Raw genomic sequence first — 24169 nt, forward strand, 5'->3', positions numbered from 1 at the left:
TCAGAAAAGATTTTACAAGGATGCTGCCAGGGTTGAAGGATTTGTGCTACAGCTGGGGCTGTTTTCGCTGGAGAGTCGGAGGCTGAGGGGTGACCTTATAGAGGTTTACAAAATTATGAGGGGCGTGGATAGGATAAATCGACAAAGTCTTTTCCCTGGTGTCGTGGAGTCCAGAACTAGAGGGCATAGGCTTAGGGTGAGAGTGGAAAGATATAAAAGAGACCTAAGGGGCAACTTTTTCACGCAGCGAGTGGTACAAATATGGAATGAGCTACCAGAGGATGTGGTGGAGGCTGGTACAATAGCAACATTTAAGAGGCGTTTGGATGGATATATGAATAGGAAGGGTTTGGAGGGATATGGGCCGGATGCTGGCAGATGGGACTAGATTGGGTTGGGATATCTGATCAGCATGGACGGGTTGGACCAAAGGGTCTGTTTCCATGCTGTACATCTCTATGACTCTAGTATGGTGACTACAATTGGATGCACTAATCCAACTGAAGGGTGACTGAAGTTTTGTGTAGCTGTAGCATAACTTGCCAACTTTTACACTCAATGCTCTGACCGATGAAGTTAAAAATTGCACAACACCAGGTTGTGATTCAACAGGTATATTTGGAGGTACCAGCTTTAAGAGCACTGCTGCTTCTTCAGGTAGCTATTGGGGCAGGATCATAGCACACTGAAATTACAGCACAAGATCATAGTGTCATGCAACTGATACGATATAATGAACAAACCTAGATTACTGTTTAGTCTTTCATCTCTTAGAATGGGTTGCAGGTTTCGATTCATTAATATGTAAATCCCAGAACTACTTTCAAGTCACATTCCTGAGATAACTTAAGGTTTTATATTTTAAAAAATGACATCTCAGCTCAGACCATGCATTGGAGGTGTGAAATTAGTGTCTGTCTGTATCCCAATGTTGAGTCAGACTTGTCCTATTTCCAAAGTAGGAATTTATAAATGTCACATGGATTGACTGCCTGCAATGAGTGCCTTCAGATTGTATGGTTTTTAAACAAAATGGAATATATCTGCAAATATAATTCTTCAAATGCAAATTCACCCCATAGACTTATATTTATGGGTGTGTGTGTATGTGAGGGTGGAGAGAGGGTGTGTGTGTATGTGTGTGTATATGTGTATATATACGCATCTGCACTTGCTTGGTTGCTTGCTTGTTTGGTGGTGTGTGTGCCCAAGCGTGACTGAGTATATGCCTGTGAAAGGGTGTGTGCATGGGTGAGAGGTGTATGTGTATCTGAGAGAGAGCATGTGTATGGGAGAGGGTCTGCATGATTGTGTGACATATAAAAGTGTGTGTGTAGTGTCGTCGGGTCGCCTGTAGTGTGACATGAGCCCAAGGTCCTGGTTGAGGCCATCCTTATGGGTATCGAACTTGGCTATCAACGCCGGTACCACCTCATCCTGAACAATGAAGGCAAATCATACCATATGTCGTCTTTACCAGGTTATCCACTTGTTGCCACTTTCAGGGAGCTTTGTCAAGGCCGCAGCAATCTCTTCTCTTTCTCACACAATATACTCCAATAGATGCCACCAGACTCTGGGAATTTAATGTTTTTCAAGACACCCCACACCACCACCTCCTTAACATCAACATGGCCTAGAATATGAAACATACCCCTTCCTAATCTTGCCATTATCCATGTCCTTCTCATTGGTAGCCATGATGTAGAGGTGCTGGTGTGGACTGGGGTGGAAGTTAAAAATCACATAACACCAGGTTATAATCCAACAGATTTGTTTGGAAGTAGCAGCATTCTTAAATCTAGTACTTTCAAATAAACCTGTTGGACTATAACCTGGTGTTGTGATTTTTTAACTTCTCCGTGGTGAACACCAATAACAACCTCACCTACCTTCTCTGGCTCCATGCATAAATGTTCTGTTTGTCCTTGAGTGGGCTTACCCTTTCCCTAACTATGTTCATGTTCCTTATATATGTATTGTCCTTAATCCTATTTGCCAAGGACATTCAGTGGCCCTTATTAGCCCTCCTAATTCCTTGTTTAAGTTTTTTCCTGCTTCCTCCAGACAAGGGCCTTGTCTGATTTCAGTCACCTAAACCTCAGAAACGTTTCCTTTGTATTTTTTAACTAAACTTTGAATATGTCTTGTCATCTATGGTTCCCAAATCTTGCTGGAGTTAATTTCAATCTTACAGGAATGTGCTGGTCCTGAATTCTGATTAACTTCCTTTTAAGAGAATACTGAATGGCCTGGACAGAGTGGATGTTGGGAAGATGTTTCCATTGGTAGGAAAGACTAGGACCTGAGGGCACAGCCTTAGAGTAATGGGAAAACCATTTAAAATGTAGATAAGGAAAAACTTCTTCAGCCAGAGAGTGGTGAATCTATGGAATTCACTGCCACAGAGGCTGTGGAGGCCAGGTCATTGACATCATAAACTTTTTCATTCTGAGGAAGAAGTTCACACAGAGGATGCACCTTCTACACTTCCTCACATAAATGATTAACACCAATGGCAGGGTGACAGGGAAGTGAGAGATCTTGGCCGCACTGCAGACATCCCTTCCTCACAAGGAAATAGAAGAGTGCTAATAGGGGGAGTTATATATAGGCTCCTCAGAAATGTGTCTTAGGAGACTGCTAAAGTGCCCAGTCCCTTTACCTCCATTATGATTGCATCCCTTAACCCTGCAGAAGTTCAAACCAAGGACAGTGAGCCGACATCTGGGCATGACTTTCAGCATATCTGGGCCATCTAGCCACAATTGTATCATTCATTTAAAATTCCAACGCCAACAGGATCCATTATAGGCCAGGCTCCATTTATCCCAGGACTGTTTCTAGACTCAGTGAGAAGGAAAAAGAAAACCTCTAAGAGGGCACTTGGTATCATGGTGAAACTTTATTGCAAATAGAACATCACATTTGTAAGTAATATTCATTTTTCATCATTATTTGTGATCAATTGTCATTTTTGCTGTAATTACAAGAATGAAGACGGCCAGTTTTAGCACCATGCAATCTTATAAACCTATCTGAAAGATTGTTATATCTTTCCATAGCACCCATATTAGCATAAAATTTTGTCATAATTGAATGGGGGAGCACCAGATGGTATGAAGGCTTCCGTGTAACTTTAATTTATAAAAGAAAAGAAAAAAAAAACAAGCCAAAAAATCTCATTTGCAATTGAGATTAAAAGAGGACGCTTACCTTTCCAGTATCAAGACATTTAAAGATGAAGAATATTAACTACTCATCCACTTAAAACTACTTACAAAAGAAATCCTGTATGGATTGTTGCAGCCAAACTTTCAGATTAACTGGCTCTAAACAATATTGTACACCAAAAATCCCAGGAGTCCGTTGATGACTTTGCCATAAGATGCCACAGCAAACAGCATGAATGTAATTCTGCGAAGAAGAACTTGTGGAGAGGCTAACCAAATTTGTAATTGCCTTTACTTCAAACAAAGCCTTAAGAAAGAACTTATGAGCAAGAAGAAAAAAGCCATACCCATGCAACTGACATCTGCTGGAATATGATGCTAGCATGAAACCATAGTGGCAGATCGACATCAATTACATGATTTAAGTGCATACAACACAACTGCCACAGTCAGCAAAGTGAACCAAACATCCATCTTTAGATGCCATTTGTTGAACCTATTCTGAAGTGTCTAGCATTTCTTCATAATTACGTGGCTCCAAAGGACATTGGGCCATCTGTCCAGAAAATCTGGTTTCAAAAGCCAAAACAGACCCTGCAACAGTTCTCAGTTGACCAACTTGGCTAATATTCTGGGGATCCAGGTTTCAATCTGCCATGACAGATGGTGGAATTTGAATTCCACAAAAGATATATGAAATTAAGAATCTGCTGATGACCAAAAACCATTGTCAATTGTCTGAAAAGTCCATCTAGCTCACTAATGTTTTTCAGGGAAGGAAATCTGCTACCCTCCCCTTCTCTGGCCTAAATGTGATTCCACACCCACAGCAATGTGGTTGACTCTCACTGTCCTTTGAAATGGCCTAACAAGTCATTCAGTTGTATCAATTTTTATAAAGTCTTAATCTTAGAAATGAAACTGGACAGATCACATGGCATTGACCAAAACACAGGAAAAGAAAATAGTAGATACAGCCTTGTCGACCCTTCAGAGTCCTCCATACTAGCATCTGGGGCTAGTGTCAAAAGTGGGAGAGCTGTCTCATAGACTAGTCGGGCCCTCCCCCCACCTTGTCTCAGTCGGTTCCCTCAACTCAGCACCGCCCTCCTAACCTGCAATCCTCTTCCTGACCTCTCCGCCCCCACCCCACTCCGGCCTATCACCCTCACCTTGACCTCCTTCCACCTATCCCACCTCCATCGCCCCTCCCCCTAGTCCCTCCTCCCTACCTTTTATCTCAGCCTGCTTGGCTCTCTCTCTTATTCCTGATGAAGGGCTCATGCTCGAAACGTCGAATTCTCTATTCCTGAGATGCTGCCTAACCTGCTGTGCTTTGACCAGCAACACATTTGCAGCTGTGATCTCCAGCATCTGCAGACCTCATTCAGGTTAAACATGGGCATGGAATCTCCCTGCTGTTTACAAGTACCATCCTCTCCCAATTGTTAATTCCGTACACTCCATGTTGAACAACACCGAGAAGAAATACTGAGGGTGACAAGAGAGCAAGAGGTACTCTGGTTGGGGGCGTTTCAATATTCACCACCAAGAGTATATCAGCAGTTACACACTGACTTCCAGAGGTGAGAAGAGAGTGAAACATTTGACTGAGTGTGGCATCAAAGAATCCTAGCAAAACTGGAATCAGTGGATATCCGGGACAAAATCTGCACTGTCGGAGTCTTACCTAGCACATTGGAATGCTTCATCAATGACGTGTCCTCCACCAATAGGTCAGAAGTGGGGATGTTTGCTGCTGATTGCACAATGTTCAGCAAAACGTCAGATACTGAAACAGTCCATGTTTAAATGTGACAAAAACTAGTCACTATCCAGGCTTGAGCTGACAAATGCAAGTAACATTCACAAGTGCCAGGCAATGACCATCTCCTAATGAGTTGCCATCACTGAATCCCCCAGTAACAACATCCTTGGGGTTACCATTGATGAGAAACTCAACTTGACTCATTACGTAAATACAGTGGCTTGAAGAGCAAATCAGAAGGTAGGAATAGTGGGGCAAGAACTCGTCTCCTGTCTCCCCAAAGCCTGTCCAACATTTGCAAGACACAGATAGTGTGATGGAATGCTCCTCGCTTGCCTGAATGGGAGCAGCTCCAACAACACTCAAGAAGCTTGACACCATCCAGGACAAAGCAGCCTACTTGACTGGTGCCACATTCACAAACATCCACTCCACCATTGGCACTCAGTAGTAGCCACGTGTACAAGTTGCATTGCAGAAATTCACCAAAGATCCTGAGTAAGTACCTCGCAAGACCTACGATTACCTGGATCTAGAACAAGGACAATAAATGGATAGGAGCACCAGCTGCAAGATTCCGCCCAACACCAACCTCTCCAGCCACTCACCATGTTGACCTGGAATATATTACCATTCCTTCACTGTCGCTCAGTCATAATCCTGCAATTCCTTCCCTGACTTAACCTAAAGCATATGGTTAGCAGTGGTTCAAGAAGTCACCATCATTTGTCACGGGAAATTCGGAATGGGCAATAAATGCTGGCCATCAAGCAAGGCCCATGTCCCATGAGTAAATAAAAAAATACAAGATGGTCCAACACATTAGGCTGGCAGCACAGGAAATCCTTCAAACATACACAAACAGATCAATGAAGTGAACAGCCAACAAAACAAGCAATTTTTGGAACATGGTTAGATCTTTGATAGTCAACCTCACAAACTATTTCAACAGTGTAAGACAATCAGAATCTTTTAGGACATCAACATTGCAGCTGACAACAATGGAAGGTCAACACTCTGGGCAAGTCAATATTGATGGTGAAGCTACTATAGTGAGTGTCATTACTTTTCTTTTAAAAAGTGCATCAATCCTTTACATAATTCTTTAATTTGAAATCCCTTGTCACATTTCATAAATTCAGAAAAATAAAGATACAGTATTTACATATTTCCACCTTAAGATAAAATGCCATTACAAAAATGCATTTTATCACAAAATATGATACACAAACAACAGAGCACAGAATGATTTATTGTCATTTGCACTTTACAGTGATTAATGTTGCAAAATATAATGCAATGTTTCACTGTCACCACAGTCTGACACCATTTTGAATAGTTTAAGAGTGAAAAGAATAAAAAGATATAGCTGTAAGAGAGTCCATCTTCATTCCGCCACCTCTGGCTTGAGTCCTGAGCCCTGAACTGGCTCACTAAAGACACCTGTGCCTCCACCCCTTCTCTAACACTTCACCACCGCCTGCACTGGACCACCAACATCTGAGTCACCGCTCTTCAAGCACCGTCTCTTCATTCCCGTATCTGAAACCGGGTTCTGTGTTGGACTCAAGTCTTGCCACAACAAGGCCCCGGCTCCGCTGCCACCACTACCTTGCCAATAACCATGGGTCCCTGGGTCCGGGCTTACACAACCAGGAGCTGCCACTGCTTCTAACCAAGAGACACCAGCTTCAGGCCTACCTTAACTATGGGCTGCCACCACCACCTGCAGCAGGAATTCCCAAATCAGCCCTACCACAGTGAGAAGTGCCTGGCTAGGTTCCTGCCTTTTCACCAAGAGTCCCGCTCTGGCTGTCCTCCTCCGTGATGTTATTTTTGCCACCAACAGGAAGAAGATGAAGACAAAGAAGTCAAAAAAGGAAAGGAAAAAAGGGAGGAAGCAGCCAGTCTGGAGAGGACAGGCCCAGGACCCCAAATGCTGCTGATCTTGCTGGCGCCACCATCTTTTATCCATTTGGATCCATTCATCATTTTTTTTCAGCTCCTTCGTACAATCTCAAAAATCTAAGCATTTATTATAACTTCAACTTGTTCTGACATTTTACACTTTGGACAATGCATCTGCAATTACCTGAGCTGAGATGTCACCTTTTTTTTAAATAGACCTTTCCGTTATATTGGAAATGTGACTTGAAAGAAGTTCTGGGATTTACATATTAATAAATCAAAACCTGCAACCCATTCTAAGTGATTAAAGACTTAACAACAATCAAGGTTTGTTCAATACATCAGATCGGATGTATGACAATTTGATCTTTTACTATAAATTCTGTGTCGTATGATCCTGCCCAACTAGCTACCAGAGCTCTGAAAGCTTGTACTTCGAAATAGACCTGTTGAACTATAACATGATATTGTGTGATTTTCAACTTTGTCCACCCCAGACCAGCACTTCCACATCTTTTCCAGCAATGTAAATAAGCTGTTAAATGGTTGAAACAAAATGCTTCATCTGAGTGGTATCACATTTTGACTTTTAAAAGTTTCATTGAATATAAATGGATTATATCTGTAAAAATTAATGTTTCACTGTTATTGTGCCAGATGTAGACTTCAAAGTATTGGAAAGCCGATAATCCCAAATTCTCCCTTTCTTTGGTAAAGTATTTCTCCTGATGAAGGGCTCTGGCCCGAAATGTCGAATTTCCTGTTCCTTGGATGCTGCCTGACGTGTTGTGCTTTAACCAGCAACACATTTTCAGCTATTTCTCCCACTGGTTTAGTGTTTTAGAGCAGTAGACTACCTCTGGCTTCTATATCCTTGAACTCATCATCCTGTAACAAGACTGCACCAATCTCCTAGTGACTAACATCAATTGCATTTTGAATAGTCTGGAATAACCAGGGGTGGCCAACAGTGGTTCATTTATTAGGCTTGCCTTCAGCTTCTGTAAGGCTGCCTGGCATTCTGCTGACCATACCAGTTGTGCTTGTTTCTTTAACAAATTTGTAAAAGGTACTGCTAATGTGCTGAAGTTATGCGCAAGTTATCAATAAAATTCACTCATTCTGAAATACATTATGATTTCTTGATTTGTTTTAAGAACATTTGAGCCTTTATTTTCTCTGTCCTTGGCAACACTTGATCTTGTTCTGTGATATGTCCGAGGTAAGTTATTCTTGGTTTTGCAAAATTCACTTCCAACTAAATTTATTTGTAAGCCAGCAACTGTAATTGCTTAAATAGGACTCTTACTTGTCGCAAGTGTTAATCTATAATAACAACATCTAAATAAACTATATAGTTACAGATTTCAGTTATGACTTGGTTCATAGGCATCTGGAATATAGCTGGAGTGTGCTTGAACCCAATTTGCTTCACTCCACATGGGTATAACGCATTTGTTATGACAAAAAATGGATACTTCTTTAGTGTTATAAATGACACTTGCCAGTACCTCTTCAGTTCCTCAACCTTAGAAAGGAATGAGACATTGCCAACCCTGTCAATATAATCTTCTAACTGTGGAATTGGGTATGAATCTGTCTTCATGATCACATTTATTTTTCTGTAATATCCCTCTGGTTTAGGAACTGACACCATTTGTGAACTCTACTCCTTTGTGGACTCATTCTTAAAGGCTCCAGCAAGTTATATGGGTTTTCCTTATAACTTTCATAATTTTGAATGAATGTGTTTATCCTTGTTATAATGGAAACACCTTAACTTCCAATTTTCACTTCCATCCTCCATATCCTCCCTTCTGATTTGAGGAGGAGACCTTAAGACTTTCACGTCTATCCATGCTTTACTCTGGTTGGTTGCTTTCCTTTCACTCTATTTTTCTCTTTCTTTTGAATTTGAAAGTGAAGGATCAAGTTTTAGTTGTATAGATCAATTCAATCTTCAGCAGTTGCAATCCTTTGGTCTTCAACATGGGTTCTGTTAACAAATATGTGAGATAGGAGACATGTGGTTTCAGCTTCTAATGATCGTATCCACCTATACAATTACTTTGCCTAATAATGGTCCCCTCGATCATAAGGTCAGATGTGAGCATGTTCACCAATGACTGCATAATGTTCTGTACCATTCGTGACTCCTCAGATACTGAACAGTCCACGCCCAAATACGATATCCAGGCTTGGGCTGACAAGTGGCAAGTAACATTCAAGCCATACAAATGCCAGGCTATGACTATCACCAATAAAAGGTGATCTAACCATCGCTCCTTGAGATTCAGTGGTGTTGCCACCCCCCCCTTATCAATATCCTGGGAGTTATCATTGATCAGAAACTCAACACATAAATGCAGTGGCTACAAGAGCAGGTCAGAAGCAAGGAATTATGAAGCGAGCAACTCGCCTCCGGACTCCCTAGACCCCATCTACAAGGTACAAGTGAAGAATGTAATGGAACACTCCCCACTTGCCTGGATGACTGCAACCCCAACTAAACTCTAGAATCTTGATACTATCCAGGACAAAGCGTGCTTTACTGGCACTGCATCCACAAGCATCCACTCCCTCCACTACTGACGCTCAGTTGCAGCAGTATGTACTTCTACAAGATGTATCACAGAAATTCACCTCAGACAGCATCTTCCAAACCCACGATCACTTCCATCCAGAAGGATGAGGGCAGCAGTTATATGTGAACACCACCACCTTCAAGCTCCTCTTCAAGCCATTCACCTTCCTGACTTGGAAATGTATGCCATTCCTTCACTGTCACCAATGATTGCACAATGTTCACTACCATTCGTGACTCCTCAGGTACTGAAGCAGTCCGCATCCAAATACAATATCCAGGCTTGGGCTGACAAGTGGCAAGTAACATTCAAGCCATACAAATGCCAGGCTATGACCATCACCAATAAAAGGCAATCTAACCACCGCTCCTTGAGATTCAATGGTGTTACCACCCCCCCACTATCAATCTCCCTGGATCACAATCCTGGAATTCCGTCCCTAAAGCTTGTGGATTGCAACCGTTCAAGAGCAACTTGGGATAGGCAATAAATGCTGGCCAGCCAGTGATGCCCACATCTCTCAAAATGAATACAAAACAAATCACAATTATTGTCTTCTCTCCATCGTAGCATGCTGCCTCCAATCTTAAAGATTAACCTCCCCAACTTCCTCAGCACAACTGTGGCCTCCTTTAATGTTTAGTGAACAGACCCCCAGGACTAAATGTGGTCTATCTTGTCAAATTACTTGGAACAATATGTTGGTTGATGACTGACCAGAATTCTGGTTGATTTCTGTGCATCTCCCTGAATGACTTACCACAAACTACCAGACTGGTTGCTGTGGATCCTCTGAACTGACATGCTTCCTCTGAAATGAAATTATTCTCCTGATCTGCACTCCTGATCTGAACACCTCAAGCAAGTGACAGGCCATATTTAAGCCCTTAGATATTGGGGGATGACTTTGACTGACTATAACAGTGCCCCCTGACTGACAGCACTTCCCCTTGACCTGATCAAGGACTACACCCCTTAGTGTTTGAGACAATGCCATTTGGTTGCAGCACACTCAAGCTTCTGGAATATGGTGCAGTAGTGACATTGATGGAAAGCAGTTCCAGGCAGCAAAATATCTGCCCTAGCTGACCATTGCTGGCAAACATTACAAGCTGCTTGGCTTTTGTCTATCCCAAAAGGCAAAGCAATACACTACTCTGGTGAACATTTAAGTTCTGATTCAAGTGGTGATGCACAAAAAGGCAAAGCAGAAATGCTGTGAGCATCCAAGTTGACACAAAGCAACTGAGCGCAAAGAAAGCAAGCAAAGAGCCCTGAGATGCACTCTGTTCAGCATAAGATGGATGCCTGTCTCAGCACACAAAGCAGTATGGCAACAGCATTGCAATAAAAGGTGTCAGTGTGTTCCACAGTTCAATGGTGAAGAGCTGAACTATGAGAAGTGAGTTGGTGATGGTGCCATGATGATGTGGTGCTTTACTGATGCCAACCTCCAACCATTGAGAATCCAGATAGTAGCTACCTATGGAGTATACCCTAAACTGTTGGGGAATGCCAGCCAAGATGGATGGCTACAGAAGATGCAAGTGAGCAGCAGCCACTAGGTAACTGGCTAAATAAAACAAAGGACTGTGGGTACTGGAGATCTGAAACAAAGATGGAAATTATGGAGAACTTAGTGGGTCTGGCAGCATCTGTGAAGAGGAAACTGAGTTAGTTTTTGAATCGAATGATTCTTCTTCAAACCCTTCTCCAGATAGTTGTTCTGATTTTCAAATTGTGAATTGGAACCATCAAGTTTCTCCCAGCTGCTTGGGAAAATAGCAACCTACATATGAATGAGTGAGATTCTGAAATAATCATATATTAATGGATGCAAATAGGCTTCTTGCCACTTATTAATCAGATGGTCATGTAGTCATTGGAACTTTGTGGAAAGTTGAACTTTTTTTCTTGCTGTTTAGAATTTCACTTTCCATTCTCACCATACCTTCCCAAATGTCTCATTGCCCAGGTCATTTAGGAAGTGGAAAAGTTCTGCTAATGGTTCCCATTACTGGGGTAAAGAGAGTAGGTGTTGAACAAAAGATGAAAATTGATGGAACTCCTAGTTTTGGTGTGCTGTAGAAACGTTGGAGAAATAATAGAAAGGTGATACCAACAAAGGGTTTGAGTGTGAGGATGGGAGTTTTAAAGTGGAGGGGGTGGAAGTTGAGAACCTTGTTTTGATAAGCGATTATTGTCTTAAAATTTTATTTTTTTCTCCTTCTCTATCTGGAACGTTTTGTGTTTCCAGCATTTTCTGTTTTTACTTACAATGTTGAGTCTAGTATTTTGCTTTTCTAAACAAATGCAAGTTCGAGGACAGTGAACACAGGAGTGATAGATGAATGGGACTTGGTATAAATTAATGATGAACAGCAGAATTTTGGATGTGCTGAAGTTTATGAATCATGGAGGATACTAGGCCAAACAGAACATGTTTAGATATTTAGATTCCCTACAGTGTGGAAACAGGCCCTTTGGCCCAACAAGTCCACACCGACTCTCCAAAACCCACCCAGACCCATTTCTCTCCAATCTAATGCACCGAACACAAATGACAATTTAGAATGGCCAGTTCACCTAACCTGCACATCTTTGAATTGTGGGAGGAAACCGGAGGAGACCCACGTAGACACTGGGAGAATGTGCAAATTCCACACAGACAGTCACCCAAGGCTGGAATCTAACCTGGGTCCTTGGTGTTGTGAGGCAGCAGTGCTAACCACTGAGCCACCGTGCCGCCCCTCATGTTTGGAACAGTCAAGGATTTTGCCTGCAAATGAACTGAAGAAAGGGCTTAAATGAGAGTTGTTAAAAAGTCCATATAGATGATTTTTGTAATGTAAAGTATATAATATTTGATGAACAGCTCAAAGTAAAATAGGATATGAAGATTGCGTAATATTGGTATTCACCCAAGGGATGGAATCACAAAATTTTAAACGTGTGCAATTGATTGGAGTTATCACATATAACATAAGTTTTACCACTTAAACTAAAATCCTTTTGTCTTCTCTGCTAGGTTTCTTTATTAGCCCATTCACGGACTGATGAAGAGCGCCCTCGTTGCCTCAGTTTATTGAACGGCGCTCAGAATCTGACTCAGTTAAGCAAAAAGAAACCAAATCCATCTGTCGACCAAAGCACCAACTGGTTTTCCACGGTTTGTAAAAATGTTTATAGTGTCACGCGTCATGATCCAGACCAGACTGCAAACTTTATTTCGTCCCCAGTCAGATCATAAAGTTTTAAAGTTGAAAGAACTGATATTCCTAACAGAATACAGCTGCAAAACTCAATGTTTTTAAACGGCAATGATAAACTTCACTTTAAAAGTTAGAATAGTAGTGCTATCTACAATACATATGCAACTTTTTTCTAACATCCAGAATTAACAAGTGATAAACATAGATCATATTTGTGATTGAATTCACCACAGTGCACATCAAATAGCAAATGAAATCAAGTAAGATCCCAAAGATTTTCTCAGCTACTCCCCCAGACATTGATGACATAATGGTCATCAAAACACATTTGACTTCACAAGGAATGATAATTCTTCACTTTTATTGATCTGGCCTTGAGACTGCCCCTCAAAAGCCATCCATCTTGTATTGCCACAATGACTTGCACCTGTTTTAATCAATCACTCCTTCCTTGGTCCATACTTTCCCGGACTCTGAAAAATGCACTCCATCACTTATTCACGGGCATGAGTCAACTTTTTCACCCACAGTCAGCTTCACCAAACTAAAAACTGCCACATGTTTTGCCTGAGCTTTAATTTAGCTCAAATGCTTGTGGCGTTTCGACTCTCATTGTCTCAACTGCACTTCTCTTAATACAAACCATCAGTCTTCACATTCTCACCTTCTTAGGGCTTCTTTTGAGTCCTAATGCCAACTTGTATCTGCCTGCAACTTCTTACAACCTCTTCCTGAGTTCATCATAACAACACAGCTATCTCATTGCTCTTGATTCCTTCCCTACCAGAAAGCTAAAAATCAGTACTTGTAGCATGGAGTCTGCCCCTGTCTATTTCTTCAGTTATCTTTCTTCAGTCCTGTTATGAGGAAAGATGTATTATATATGCATTTAAGAAATTAGTTTAGTTTTGACTTCTGAATAGAAGGTTCAAAGTTTTGGCTTAGAATAACCTGGAGTTTAGCTCAGAAAGTAGAATGGTTTGCTCTGGCAGAAGAATCAAGTCAGTCAGAACTAGTCATTTTAGCTGAAGTGATTTCATGTGGAATTTTCATGCTGGAAGAGTTTCTTTTGAAACCTACAACTTATTCATTTTCAGAAAGGTTGGGCCACCAGAATTGTGCAAGGTTTATGCCATCAGATTGTGAAAGAAATTGTTTTGAGAAAAATGTTGTCAACGGTTTAAGGGAAAGAAACTGCAAAGCATCAGTTAATTAAAGGTTTGAGAAACTGAAATAGGAGAGCAATTTTGTTTTGATGCTTTAAAAGCCAAAACCATTTTCCCTGGTACAATTACGTATGTAATGAATGGATTTCACCATATTAAATGCGCTGCTTTTCAACTTTAATGTAAGTTCCCGACGGTGTAGAGTTCTGTTGCAGAATAATATTCCAATTGAAAATCTATCTTGCAATAGTTTAATAAACTGTTTAATCTACAATATTTATACACAAATCTGAGATCAACAAGGTAATAGAGTAAGATGTATAATACCATGTCCAATTTCCCCATTTTATTTCAATCCACTTTATTGGCAGTCAGTTAATAGAGTTATTGCTTGCTTTTGTATCAGGAATTTTGTGTTAGTGTTGTTTGATAAGGATTCTGACAAACAGGTTGCATGACTGAATTGTTGCTATTTTGGAGCTGCTTCGACAGTTCTCTGATTTATCTCTCTCGATTGCCAACCTTCCTGGCTGTTGACAAGAATCAATGCTCCAGGGATGACAAAAAACCCAAGCCATAAGCTCTGTATCTGAATACACATAGCATTTTCAACTGATTTGATAGCGCTCATAGAGACGTACAACATGAAAACAGATCCTTCGATCTATCTCATCCATGTCAACCTCGTGTCATAAATTTAGTCCAATTACCAGCACTTGGCCCACATCCTTCTAATCCCTTCCTATTTATGGACTCCCCCAGATACCTTTTAAATGTTGTAATTGTACCAGCCTCTACCACTTCCTCTGGCAGCTCATTCCATACATGTACCACCCTTTGTGTGAAAAAATTGCCCCTTTGATTCCTTTTAAATCTTTCCACCTCACCCTAAACCTATGCATTTTAGTCTGGACCCCCCAACCCAGGGAATAGACCTTGTCTATTTACCCTATCCATGCTCTTCATGATTTTATCTCTCACCCCTCACATTGAAGCGACCTAAATATTTCTGATAGCTATTATGGAGACATGGCTGCAAGTTGTCAAGGATTGGGTTCTGAATATTGAGATGTATATGGTGTTCAAGGAGAGTAAGAGCTAGATGAGGGTCGATCTTTAGCACTTCGAATAAAGATGGTATTGGTGTTACAGTTAGAAAATGACCTTTGTTCAAGAGATCAGCATGTAGTATTTGTTTGACTAGAGGAAAGTACTCAAGAAAAGAAATCACTTGGAGTGATCTACAAGCCCCTGAACAGTCACCATGAGCAAGAAGTATATAAGAATACACATAATCAACATTTGATAAAGGGATGGTGAGAATTATGGACAATTTTGTACTGCATATAAACTAGAAATAGTTATTTGCTTTTATGAGGAGTTCATACAATGGTTTTGTGATAATTTCTTTGGTCAATTCCAGAACATGCTGCTCATAGAGGAAGCTTACTAGATTTGGTATTGTGTAATGTGTCGCAAAGCTGGTCCCTTCTTTCTAAAAGCTGTTGCTTTTCTCAAGGATACTATGCCCTTATGATTTAGAAGGTAACATACTAACATGGATAGGTGAAAAAAAAAGAGTATGCAAAAATGTTTTTTTTTCTAAATGGCAGGATGTAATGAGTAGGGTCTTTGCTGAGCCTTTAATTTCAAAATATAACATTGCTTTTGATCCTCTTATTTAAGTCATAGTGGCTAATTTTGCAGATGCCACAAAGATAGTGAAGGCAGTATGTTGTGAAGATGACTTAACAAAGATGCAGATCGATGTAGATAGGTTAAATGACTGGGCAAAAGGTTGGCAGAGTATAATGTGGGAAAATTTTGCTCACGTTGGCAGGAAGAATAAAAATTTAGGGTATTATTTAAGCTGTGAAAAACTGCAGAATTATGAAATGCAGGGGAATCGAGGTGTTCTACTGCATGAATCACAAAAGATTAGTCTCCAGGTAGAGCGCTGTATCTAGAAAGATAATGAAATGGTAGCCGTTTTACAAGAGGAATTGAATATAAAAGTAAAGATTTTGTACTTCAGTTACACAGCACAGCGGTAAGACCACATTTTCAAATATTGCATGTAGTTTTGATGTGCTTATCCAAGAAAAAATGTAAACGCACTAGGAGCGGTTCAGAGTGGGTTTACTATATTGATACCTAGAATGAGCAAATTGCCTTCCAAGGAAAGATTGAACAAGTTGGGCTTGTTTTTACTACACATTTAGAAGAGCAAGATGTGGTTTGATTGAAGTTTATAAGATCAACATAACTTGACAAGATGGAGTTAATGGTATAATCCTACCTGACATTATGATTGTTAAGTCAGTTCTCAGAATGAAACATGGTTTGATGGATCCTTTTTTGGTTAGTTAACATGGTAATAAATTACTAAAACATGGTCATACAAGACTGCAGAATTTCTTTAACAATTGAACAAAAGTTCACTAAACAATTAATAGAAATGAAACTAAGTACAGAATATTATTTGAAATTGTCTTAAAACACACACTTAAGCAAATCCTGTTTCCTGACACTATCATTATTATAGAGACTCAAATTTGAAGAAACTATCCTCAAAATCAAATCTTTATGTTTGACTTAACTTGGCAGTTCTTTCCTGTGACCCATGTAGTTGTCTTACATGAATACTCTCAAAACTGAATCCTTTTGACTTTATCAACTTCTAATACCCTGCAGATCTCTAACTAAACATTTCTGATCTGGAAGTTACACTTTTTTTTATTGAGCTGTTCTAGGCTCATTTCTAGGGGAAAAAATAACTATATTTGCATCTGAACCTAGTCAGGTCTCCTCAGCACTACCCAAAAATTCTAATCCCTGGTTTTCTTCAGCTAATCCAGAATTGAAAACAAATCTTACAGCCTTCAATGTTTATAATTGCTATCATAAACCAGCATAGTATATATCATCCCTCTCAGCAGCGGGTGAGTGAGAATAACTAGAGGATATTGTTTTGAAATTAGGTGTCACCCTTTTAAGAAAAAAAAAAGTGGAATTTTTATCTTTGAGGATTATGTGCCTTTGGAACTGTTTGCCTCAGATGGTGATTCTGAAAATATCCAGCTACTCTGGACCTGAAATGTTAACTCTGCTTTCTCTCCACAGGTACTACTAGACCTGCTGAGTTTTTCCAGCAATTTCTCTTTTTTGTTTCTAATTTCCAGCATCTGCCGTTCATTGTTTCTTTTCTACACTAATTCTCTATTAATCCCATTTTTCAGCACTATGCCCATAGCCTTGAATGTTGTGATATTTCAGTTGCTTATCCAAGTACTTTTTAAAGCTCATGAGGTTACTTGCTTCAACCACTCTCCCAGTTAGTTCTATTCCAGACCCCATCACCCTTTTAGATTAAAACATTTTTTTCTCAAATCCCCTGTGCCTTTCATCTTGAAAATTATGATCCCTTGTTCTTGATCCTTTAGCAAAGGAGAATGGCTGATTCCTATTCACCCCATTTGGCCCATAATAATCTTATACATCTCTTATCAAGTCCCCACTAACTTTCTTTGCTCCAGAGGAGCGCTCTGGCTATGTCGAAGACATCTTGAAACCCATTGTACAGAGGACCCCCAGATACAGATTTCTTACAGAATCTCAGCACCCACAGACCAATCAAACTAGGAACATTCCTCATCACAATGGATGTTTCAGCACTCTATGCCTGCATCCTCCACAATGACAGCAGCATGGTAATGGCCTTAGTATTCAACAGCAACAACTACCAATCTCCGAGCATCGTCCTACAACTCATCTGCTTTATCCTCGATCTCAACGTCTTCATCTTTGACAACCAGTTCTTCATTCAGACGCGTGGAACAGCCATGGGGACCCAATATGCCAACATTTTCATGCACAGGTTTGAACAAGACTTCTTCTCTACACAGGACCTCCAACCAACACTATACTCCAGGTACATTGATGACATTTTCTTCCTCTGGACCCATGGAGAGGAGTCCCTGCAAAAATTACAAAGTGATATCAACAAGTTGCATCCCACCATCAAACTCACCATGGACTACTTTCTACTATCTGTCTCATTCCTGGACACCTGAATCTCCATCAAGAATGGGCACCTCAGTACTTCACTCTACCACAAACCCACGGATAACCTCACGATGCTACACTTTTCCAGATTCCACCCAAAACATATTAAAACAGCCATCTCCTATGGACAAGCCCTACATGTAGACAGGATCTGTTCAGATGAGGTGGAACGTGACGGGCACCTCGAAGTACTCGGATACCCTCATAAGAACAGGGTATGATGCTCAACTCATCGATTGCCAGTTCTGACCTGCCACAGCGAGGAATTGTAATGACCTGCTCAGGAGACAGACATGAGCTGCAAACGACAGGGTACCCTTTGTTGTCCAGCACTTCCTAGGAGATGAAAAACTATGTCATGTTCTTCACAGCCTGCAACACATCATCAATAAGGATGAGCTCCTCACTCAGACCTTCCCCACACCTCCACTTCTCGCCTTTAAACAGCAACCAAACCTCAAACAGATCATTTTTGTAGCAAACTGCCTGGCTCTCAGGACAATACCATACAACTTTGTCATGGTAGACGCTGCAAAATATGTCAGACTGTTGACACAGATACCACCATTCCACGTGAGGACACCTCACACCATGTACGTGGCAGGCACTCATGCAACTCAGCCAACATTGTTTATCTCATATGCTGCAGGCAATGATGCCTTGAGGCATGGTACATTGGCGAGACCAAACAGAGCCTATGGCAACGGATGAAAGGACACTGTAGAACAATTAACAGACAAGAGTGTTCCCTCCCAGTCGAAGAACACTTCAGTGGTCTGGGACATTAGACCTCGGACTTTCGGATGACTGTCCTCCAAGGCGGACTTTGGGACAGACAACAATGAAAAGTGGCCAAGCACAGGCTAATAGCAAAGTTTGGTACCCATGGGGATGGCCTCAACTGGGACCTTGAGTTCATGTCACACTTCAAGTGACCCCATTGCACTATACACACAGACAGGTGGACACACCCACCCACCCTCTCTCATACATTGACACACACACACTCCTACACACACCCTCTCGCAGACGTAAACCCCTTTACACTCTCACTTACACATACACACACCTTCTCACAGACACTCATAACTCCCCTACACACACACATACACATACATATATAAGTTTGTGGGGTGAATTTGTACTTGCAGAATTACATTTTACTTTGCTCAAAAGCTGCATGAATCCATGTAAGACTGTAAATCAGTTTTTTTAGATTAGAATCAGTCTGCCCATTATGGTACAGACAGCCTCACAGGGAGTTAACACCTTCGATACCTTATCTGGGCTGACATGACACCAATTGTTAAAGTGCATTTGAGAATGTAACTTTTAAAAAAAGTTTTTGCTGCTTACATAAGAAAGAACTGAAACCAAGTGGTCATTCTAAAAGATGAGAGACTTAACAAACAATCTGGGTCTTTTTCAATATATAATTTCAGTTACATCACACTGAAAACTTTTGCTATAAATTCTGTGTCTTACAATCTTATTCTCCACAATCACCTGATGAAGGAACAGCACTCCGAAAGCTAGCGCTTCCAAATAAACCTGTTGGACTATAACCTATTGTTGAGTGATTTGTAACTTTGTACATCCCAGTCCAACACCGGCATCTCCAAATCATGACTTCATTGATAAAGGTAAGTGTCCCATATGCCACCTTAACTACCATAGAAACTTAAACTTCCACTTGCAGAAATTTGTGGATAAGCACCCCACGATTACTGTGTTCTTCCAAGTGCCCTGGTAAGCCAGGACTTGCTGTAAAGTCCTAATACACTTCAAGAAATTTATACAACCTATTCAAACGTATGACTTATTCATATGACCAGTTAATTACAAAGCTATCTAAGTGTTCATTTGTACTGCAGTTTTATAAATGGTAGCTCAATTATTAACAATACCTATATCCTATCACTAAATCATATGTCCTTTTATATTTTGATTTGCATTTGGTACACAGATTACTACGTTAAATTTAGATGGACAGAATCTTTCACGGCTCACAAATCTAGATAGGCTGGAGAATTTGCGCTGGGCTTCTTTTAATAACAACATCATCCATAAATTTGAAGGCTTGGATCACTGCCTTCAACTTGAAGAACTTTCTTTGGAAGACAACTTTATTTCTGAACTTGAAGGTAGTGGTTGGTTTTGCACAGATTTTGTCATTCTTTTCAGATTTTATATTTCATTCTCCTTGCAACACTTGGTAAACAAACTTTATCATTCCAAAACCAAATTAGCAGCTTTTACACTGAAGTAAGAGCTTTTCCAAGCGAGCATGTTGAGAATCATGTGTTTGCAGTTCAAGTCTCTACAAGACATGAACGTACAGTCAGCTGAAGAGAATTTAAAACTAGCTGCTGATTTGTTGATTGAAAGTGGACATAACATTTTTTTATTCTCTTGGGATATGTAGTGAGCCATGGATACTGCCCAATTCTTCTGGTGTTGTGATATTCATAAGACCATTAAAAATATAGAGACACGAGTAAGACCATACACCATTGTAAGCCAGCTCCTGTCATTCAATATGAGCATGCCTGATCTTGTACCTTAACTTCACTTTTCTGCCTGTGCCTCTTGATCCTTTGATTTCCGTGAGAAAAATCAATTGATGCTAGTCTTAAGTATACTCAACAATCATCACTCACGACCTTCTGGGCTAAATTAATTCTAAAACTTCACAACCTTTTGAGTGAAATTTCTAAACCAAGTGCTACATGGTTGTCCTCCTATTTTGAGGCTTCGCCAATATAGAGTCCATAGAATCCCTGCAGTGTGGAAACAAGTGGCCCAACAAGTCCACACCAATCCTCTGAAGAGTATCCCACCCAGCCCATTCCTCCCCCCCCCACCTAACCTTTCTCTATAACCCTGCATTTCCCATGGCCAATGCGCCTAGCTTACACATCCCTGAACACTTAATGATTTAACATGGCCAATCCACCTATCATGCACATCTTTGGACTGTGGGGGGAAACTGAAGCACCCGGCGGAAACCCACACAGATATGGTGAGATTGTACAAATTCCATACAGCCAGTAGCCTAAGTTTGGAACATGATTTATGTTCCCCAGTCACGGAAACAATCTCTCAGTATCTGATCTTAGAGAGCCCCTTCAAAACTCAGTTTCAGTGGAATGAGCTCTCATTCTTCTAAATGCTCAATAACCTTTTTGTCACCATTCCTCTGCTATATGTCTGGTATGTATAAAATCGGGGTAGCTCTCTTGGAGACTTGTCAAGCAACAACCTGACATAGTAATGTATGATACAATGAGCCTAACTGACCATATCCCAGACCTCACGATTCCTATCTCTGGGTATATCCATTCCCACCACCATGGCAGACTCACCAGAGTGGCAGCAATATGATTCACAACTGGCATCTGTCTTGTAGGTCCTCAGCACTGACTCCAGACTGTGTACAGCCTCATGGCAGGTTAAACATGATCAAGAGAATCTGCTGATTATGACCTACCACTTCCTTCTCAACTGATTATTAATACTTCTCCATGTTGAACACCAACTGAAAGAAACAGAGTGGTAAGGGTACGGAATATACTCTGGGTCTGCAGCAGATGGTGAGAGGCAAAAACGTACTTGACCTAGCCCTTGCCAGTCAACCTACCACAGATGCATCTGCCCATGACAGCATTTGTAGGAATGATCATCAATCTTGTGGAGACAAATTATCAACTTCACGTTGAAGATCCTCTCCATTGTGTTGAATGGTAATGAGCATAAAATTTAAACTTATCAAGCAACTCCAAAGTGGCATATACAAGGCACAATGAGCCATCAGTAGCAGCAGAATTCCATTGAACCATGATCTGTAACCTATTAGCCCAGTATATCCCCCAGTCTACAATTACCATCAAGCTGGGACCAGACCTGATGCAGTGAAGTGCAGGAGAACATGCCCAGAGCAGCACAGACAAACAGAAAAAAGGTGTCAGCCTAGTGAAGGCACAACACAGGGCAAACAGCCTACAGAGCTGAAAATGTGTTGCTGGTTAAAGCGCAGCAGGTCAGGCAGCATCCAAGGAACAGGAAATTCGACGTTTCGGGCCAGAGCCCGATTCCTGATGAAGGGTTCTGGCCCGAAACGTCGAATTTCCTGTTCCTTGGATGCTACTTGACCTGCTATGCTTTAACCAGCAACACAGTTTCAGCTCTGATCTCCAGCATCTGCAGACCTCACTTTTTACTCGAACAGCCTACAGCACAAAGAGACAAATGATCGTTCACTGTATCAGATCTAAGCTCTGTAGTCCTGCCATGTTAATGGTGATGGTCAATAAAACAACTTGCTAGAAGCAATGGATGGATTTTTTTTGTTTTTTTTTCTAATTGAATGTAATTTTTTTGAAATTCCCATATCCATGGAATTTTCTTTCTTTAAGTTTAAGAAATTTATTTGAGATTGGAATGTGCCACTTTCAAACTTAATATGGAATTCAGTTGTACTATAACCTTATTGCAGAGCTTCTTTTATTATGCGATTGCTAATTAAAACTGCCTAATTAAAAATGCTAAATCTAAGGATCTAAAGTAGCTCTATTTCCTATTGGTTCTAGCACATATCGTTCTAGGAAACTGTTGCAAAATAATTCTACAGACACATCTTCCAGACCACCTTAGCCAATTTGATTTGTCCAGCATATACAAAGATTAAATATCAACGATTATTCTGTTGTCTTTGTTCAAAGCTCCAATTAGATTTTGTTCCATTCAGTGGTGTAATTACCATTGGGCCGACATAAAATTACTCCTATCAGTGTTATTCCTAAACTTATTCTACTTTCTGAGCAAAAGTCCATTCTCACTCATGACCTTACGTTATTTGTTATGAGGGCTAATTTTTCTTTTTTAATGCTTGACCAGTGAGATGGGCACAATCTAACCATAGATATTCAATGTAATTTACCTAATATTACTTGAACCAATATATGATAAAATCAAAGGTTCATTCTTATAATATTTGATGGCAGTTTATGTGAATTGACTACTGAATTTGCCTACATAACAACGATGACTATAGTAGTAATTAATTAGTTGGATTTTGGGGCACACTGTGGATGTAAAAGATGCTGTGTCAGTGCACAGTCTTTCTTCCTTGAACCTGCTGGGTTACTGTTAACTAATTAATTTTTCTTGCAATTAGGGATTTCAAAGCTGATGAAACTGACTCGATTGAATCTTGCAAATAATCAATTGAAAAGTTTGGAAGGCTGTGGTCTAGACAAGTTAACACATCTCCACTATTTGTCACTAGAAAACAACAACATTTCTTCACTGCGCTGTTTACAGAAAATATACACCTTAATAGAACTTTACTTGGGAAACAATCTCATCGTCAATAACTGTGAAATCTACCATTTAAAGGTAAATATACTTCATACTTTGGTAGACAATTTACAGTGCAGAAGTTGGTTTTGTGTTCTGCCGCATCTGCATTCTCTGAAAGAAATATCCAATCAATCTCATTCGCTATCCTTGACCCAAATCTTTTAAAATTTTCTCTAAAATAATGTGAAGTGATGGACTTTGAAAGAAACCACAAGAAGAGGTATTGTCAACTAAGTGATAGACTTTTAAAGAAGGTTTAAGTATCAAAATGGTCAAGGGATTAATGTATACCAAACTTTGAACATGACAGGATGGGTCTTCGATGTCAGAATAGAGTACAAAAATGAGAAAGTTGTATCATCACACTTTAGGAAAGATGTCATGTCTTTGGAGAGAATCTAGAGAAGACTTAATAGGTTTGTGACAGGGATAAATAACTTCAATTGCATGCAGATCCTAGAGGAATTAATGTTGTTAATCTTAGAGCAGAGCAAGATAAAGAGATTTTTAATAGAGAAGTTTAAATTTATTCGGGTGTTTTGGTAAAATAAAGGACAAATGTTCATGCTAGCAGAAAGGTCAGAAATCAGAAGACACAGATGTAAAAGATGATTGATGAAAGGAGGAGAAATTTGCAGTAAATTAAGATGGTCTGACTGCACTCCCTGAAAGAGTGGCAGATGAAGATTAAATAGTAACTTTCAAATTTGGATGAATTCCTTTTGCCTTCTGACATGGGCACAAATTGCCCAAATGAGCACTCCTATGTTTTATGATTCTATGATTAATGTGCCTTTAAAAGTTGTTATTTCAATTTTGACAATTATTTCTTGCAGGACATTCAATAGTATAAAAATGCTGTGAATTGTAGAAGATTAATTCATCTCTTTAAAACTGTGAAATGCTTTACTTTCCTTAATGGATCTTTTCT

General features: G+C 40.2%; 1 protein-coding gene across 1 annotated transcript in view; it reads left to right on the forward strand.

The window, feature by feature from the left end:
* The window catches only part of lrrc9 (leucine rich repeat containing 9), a 220808-nt gene that overhangs the window by 127172 nt on the left and 69467 nt on the right, over nucleotides 1–24169 (forward strand). Inside the window, exons 20-22 of the mRNA XM_060828987.1 lie at nucleotides 12463–12603; nucleotides 19844–20021; nucleotides 23054–23274. Of these exons, the coding sequence (XP_060684970.1) occupies nucleotides 12463–12603; nucleotides 19844–20021; nucleotides 23054–23274 (540 nt within the window). The remainder of the gene's footprint in view (nucleotides 1–12462; nucleotides 12604–19843; nucleotides 20022–23053; nucleotides 23275–24169) is intronic.

The sequence above is a fragment of the Hemiscyllium ocellatum genome, chromosome 8 (assembly GCF_020745735.1).
Source record: "Hemiscyllium ocellatum isolate sHemOce1 chromosome 8, sHemOce1.pat.X.cur, whole genome shotgun sequence".
NCBI lineage: Eukaryota > Metazoa > Chordata > Chondrichthyes > Orectolobiformes > Hemiscylliidae > Hemiscyllium > Hemiscyllium ocellatum.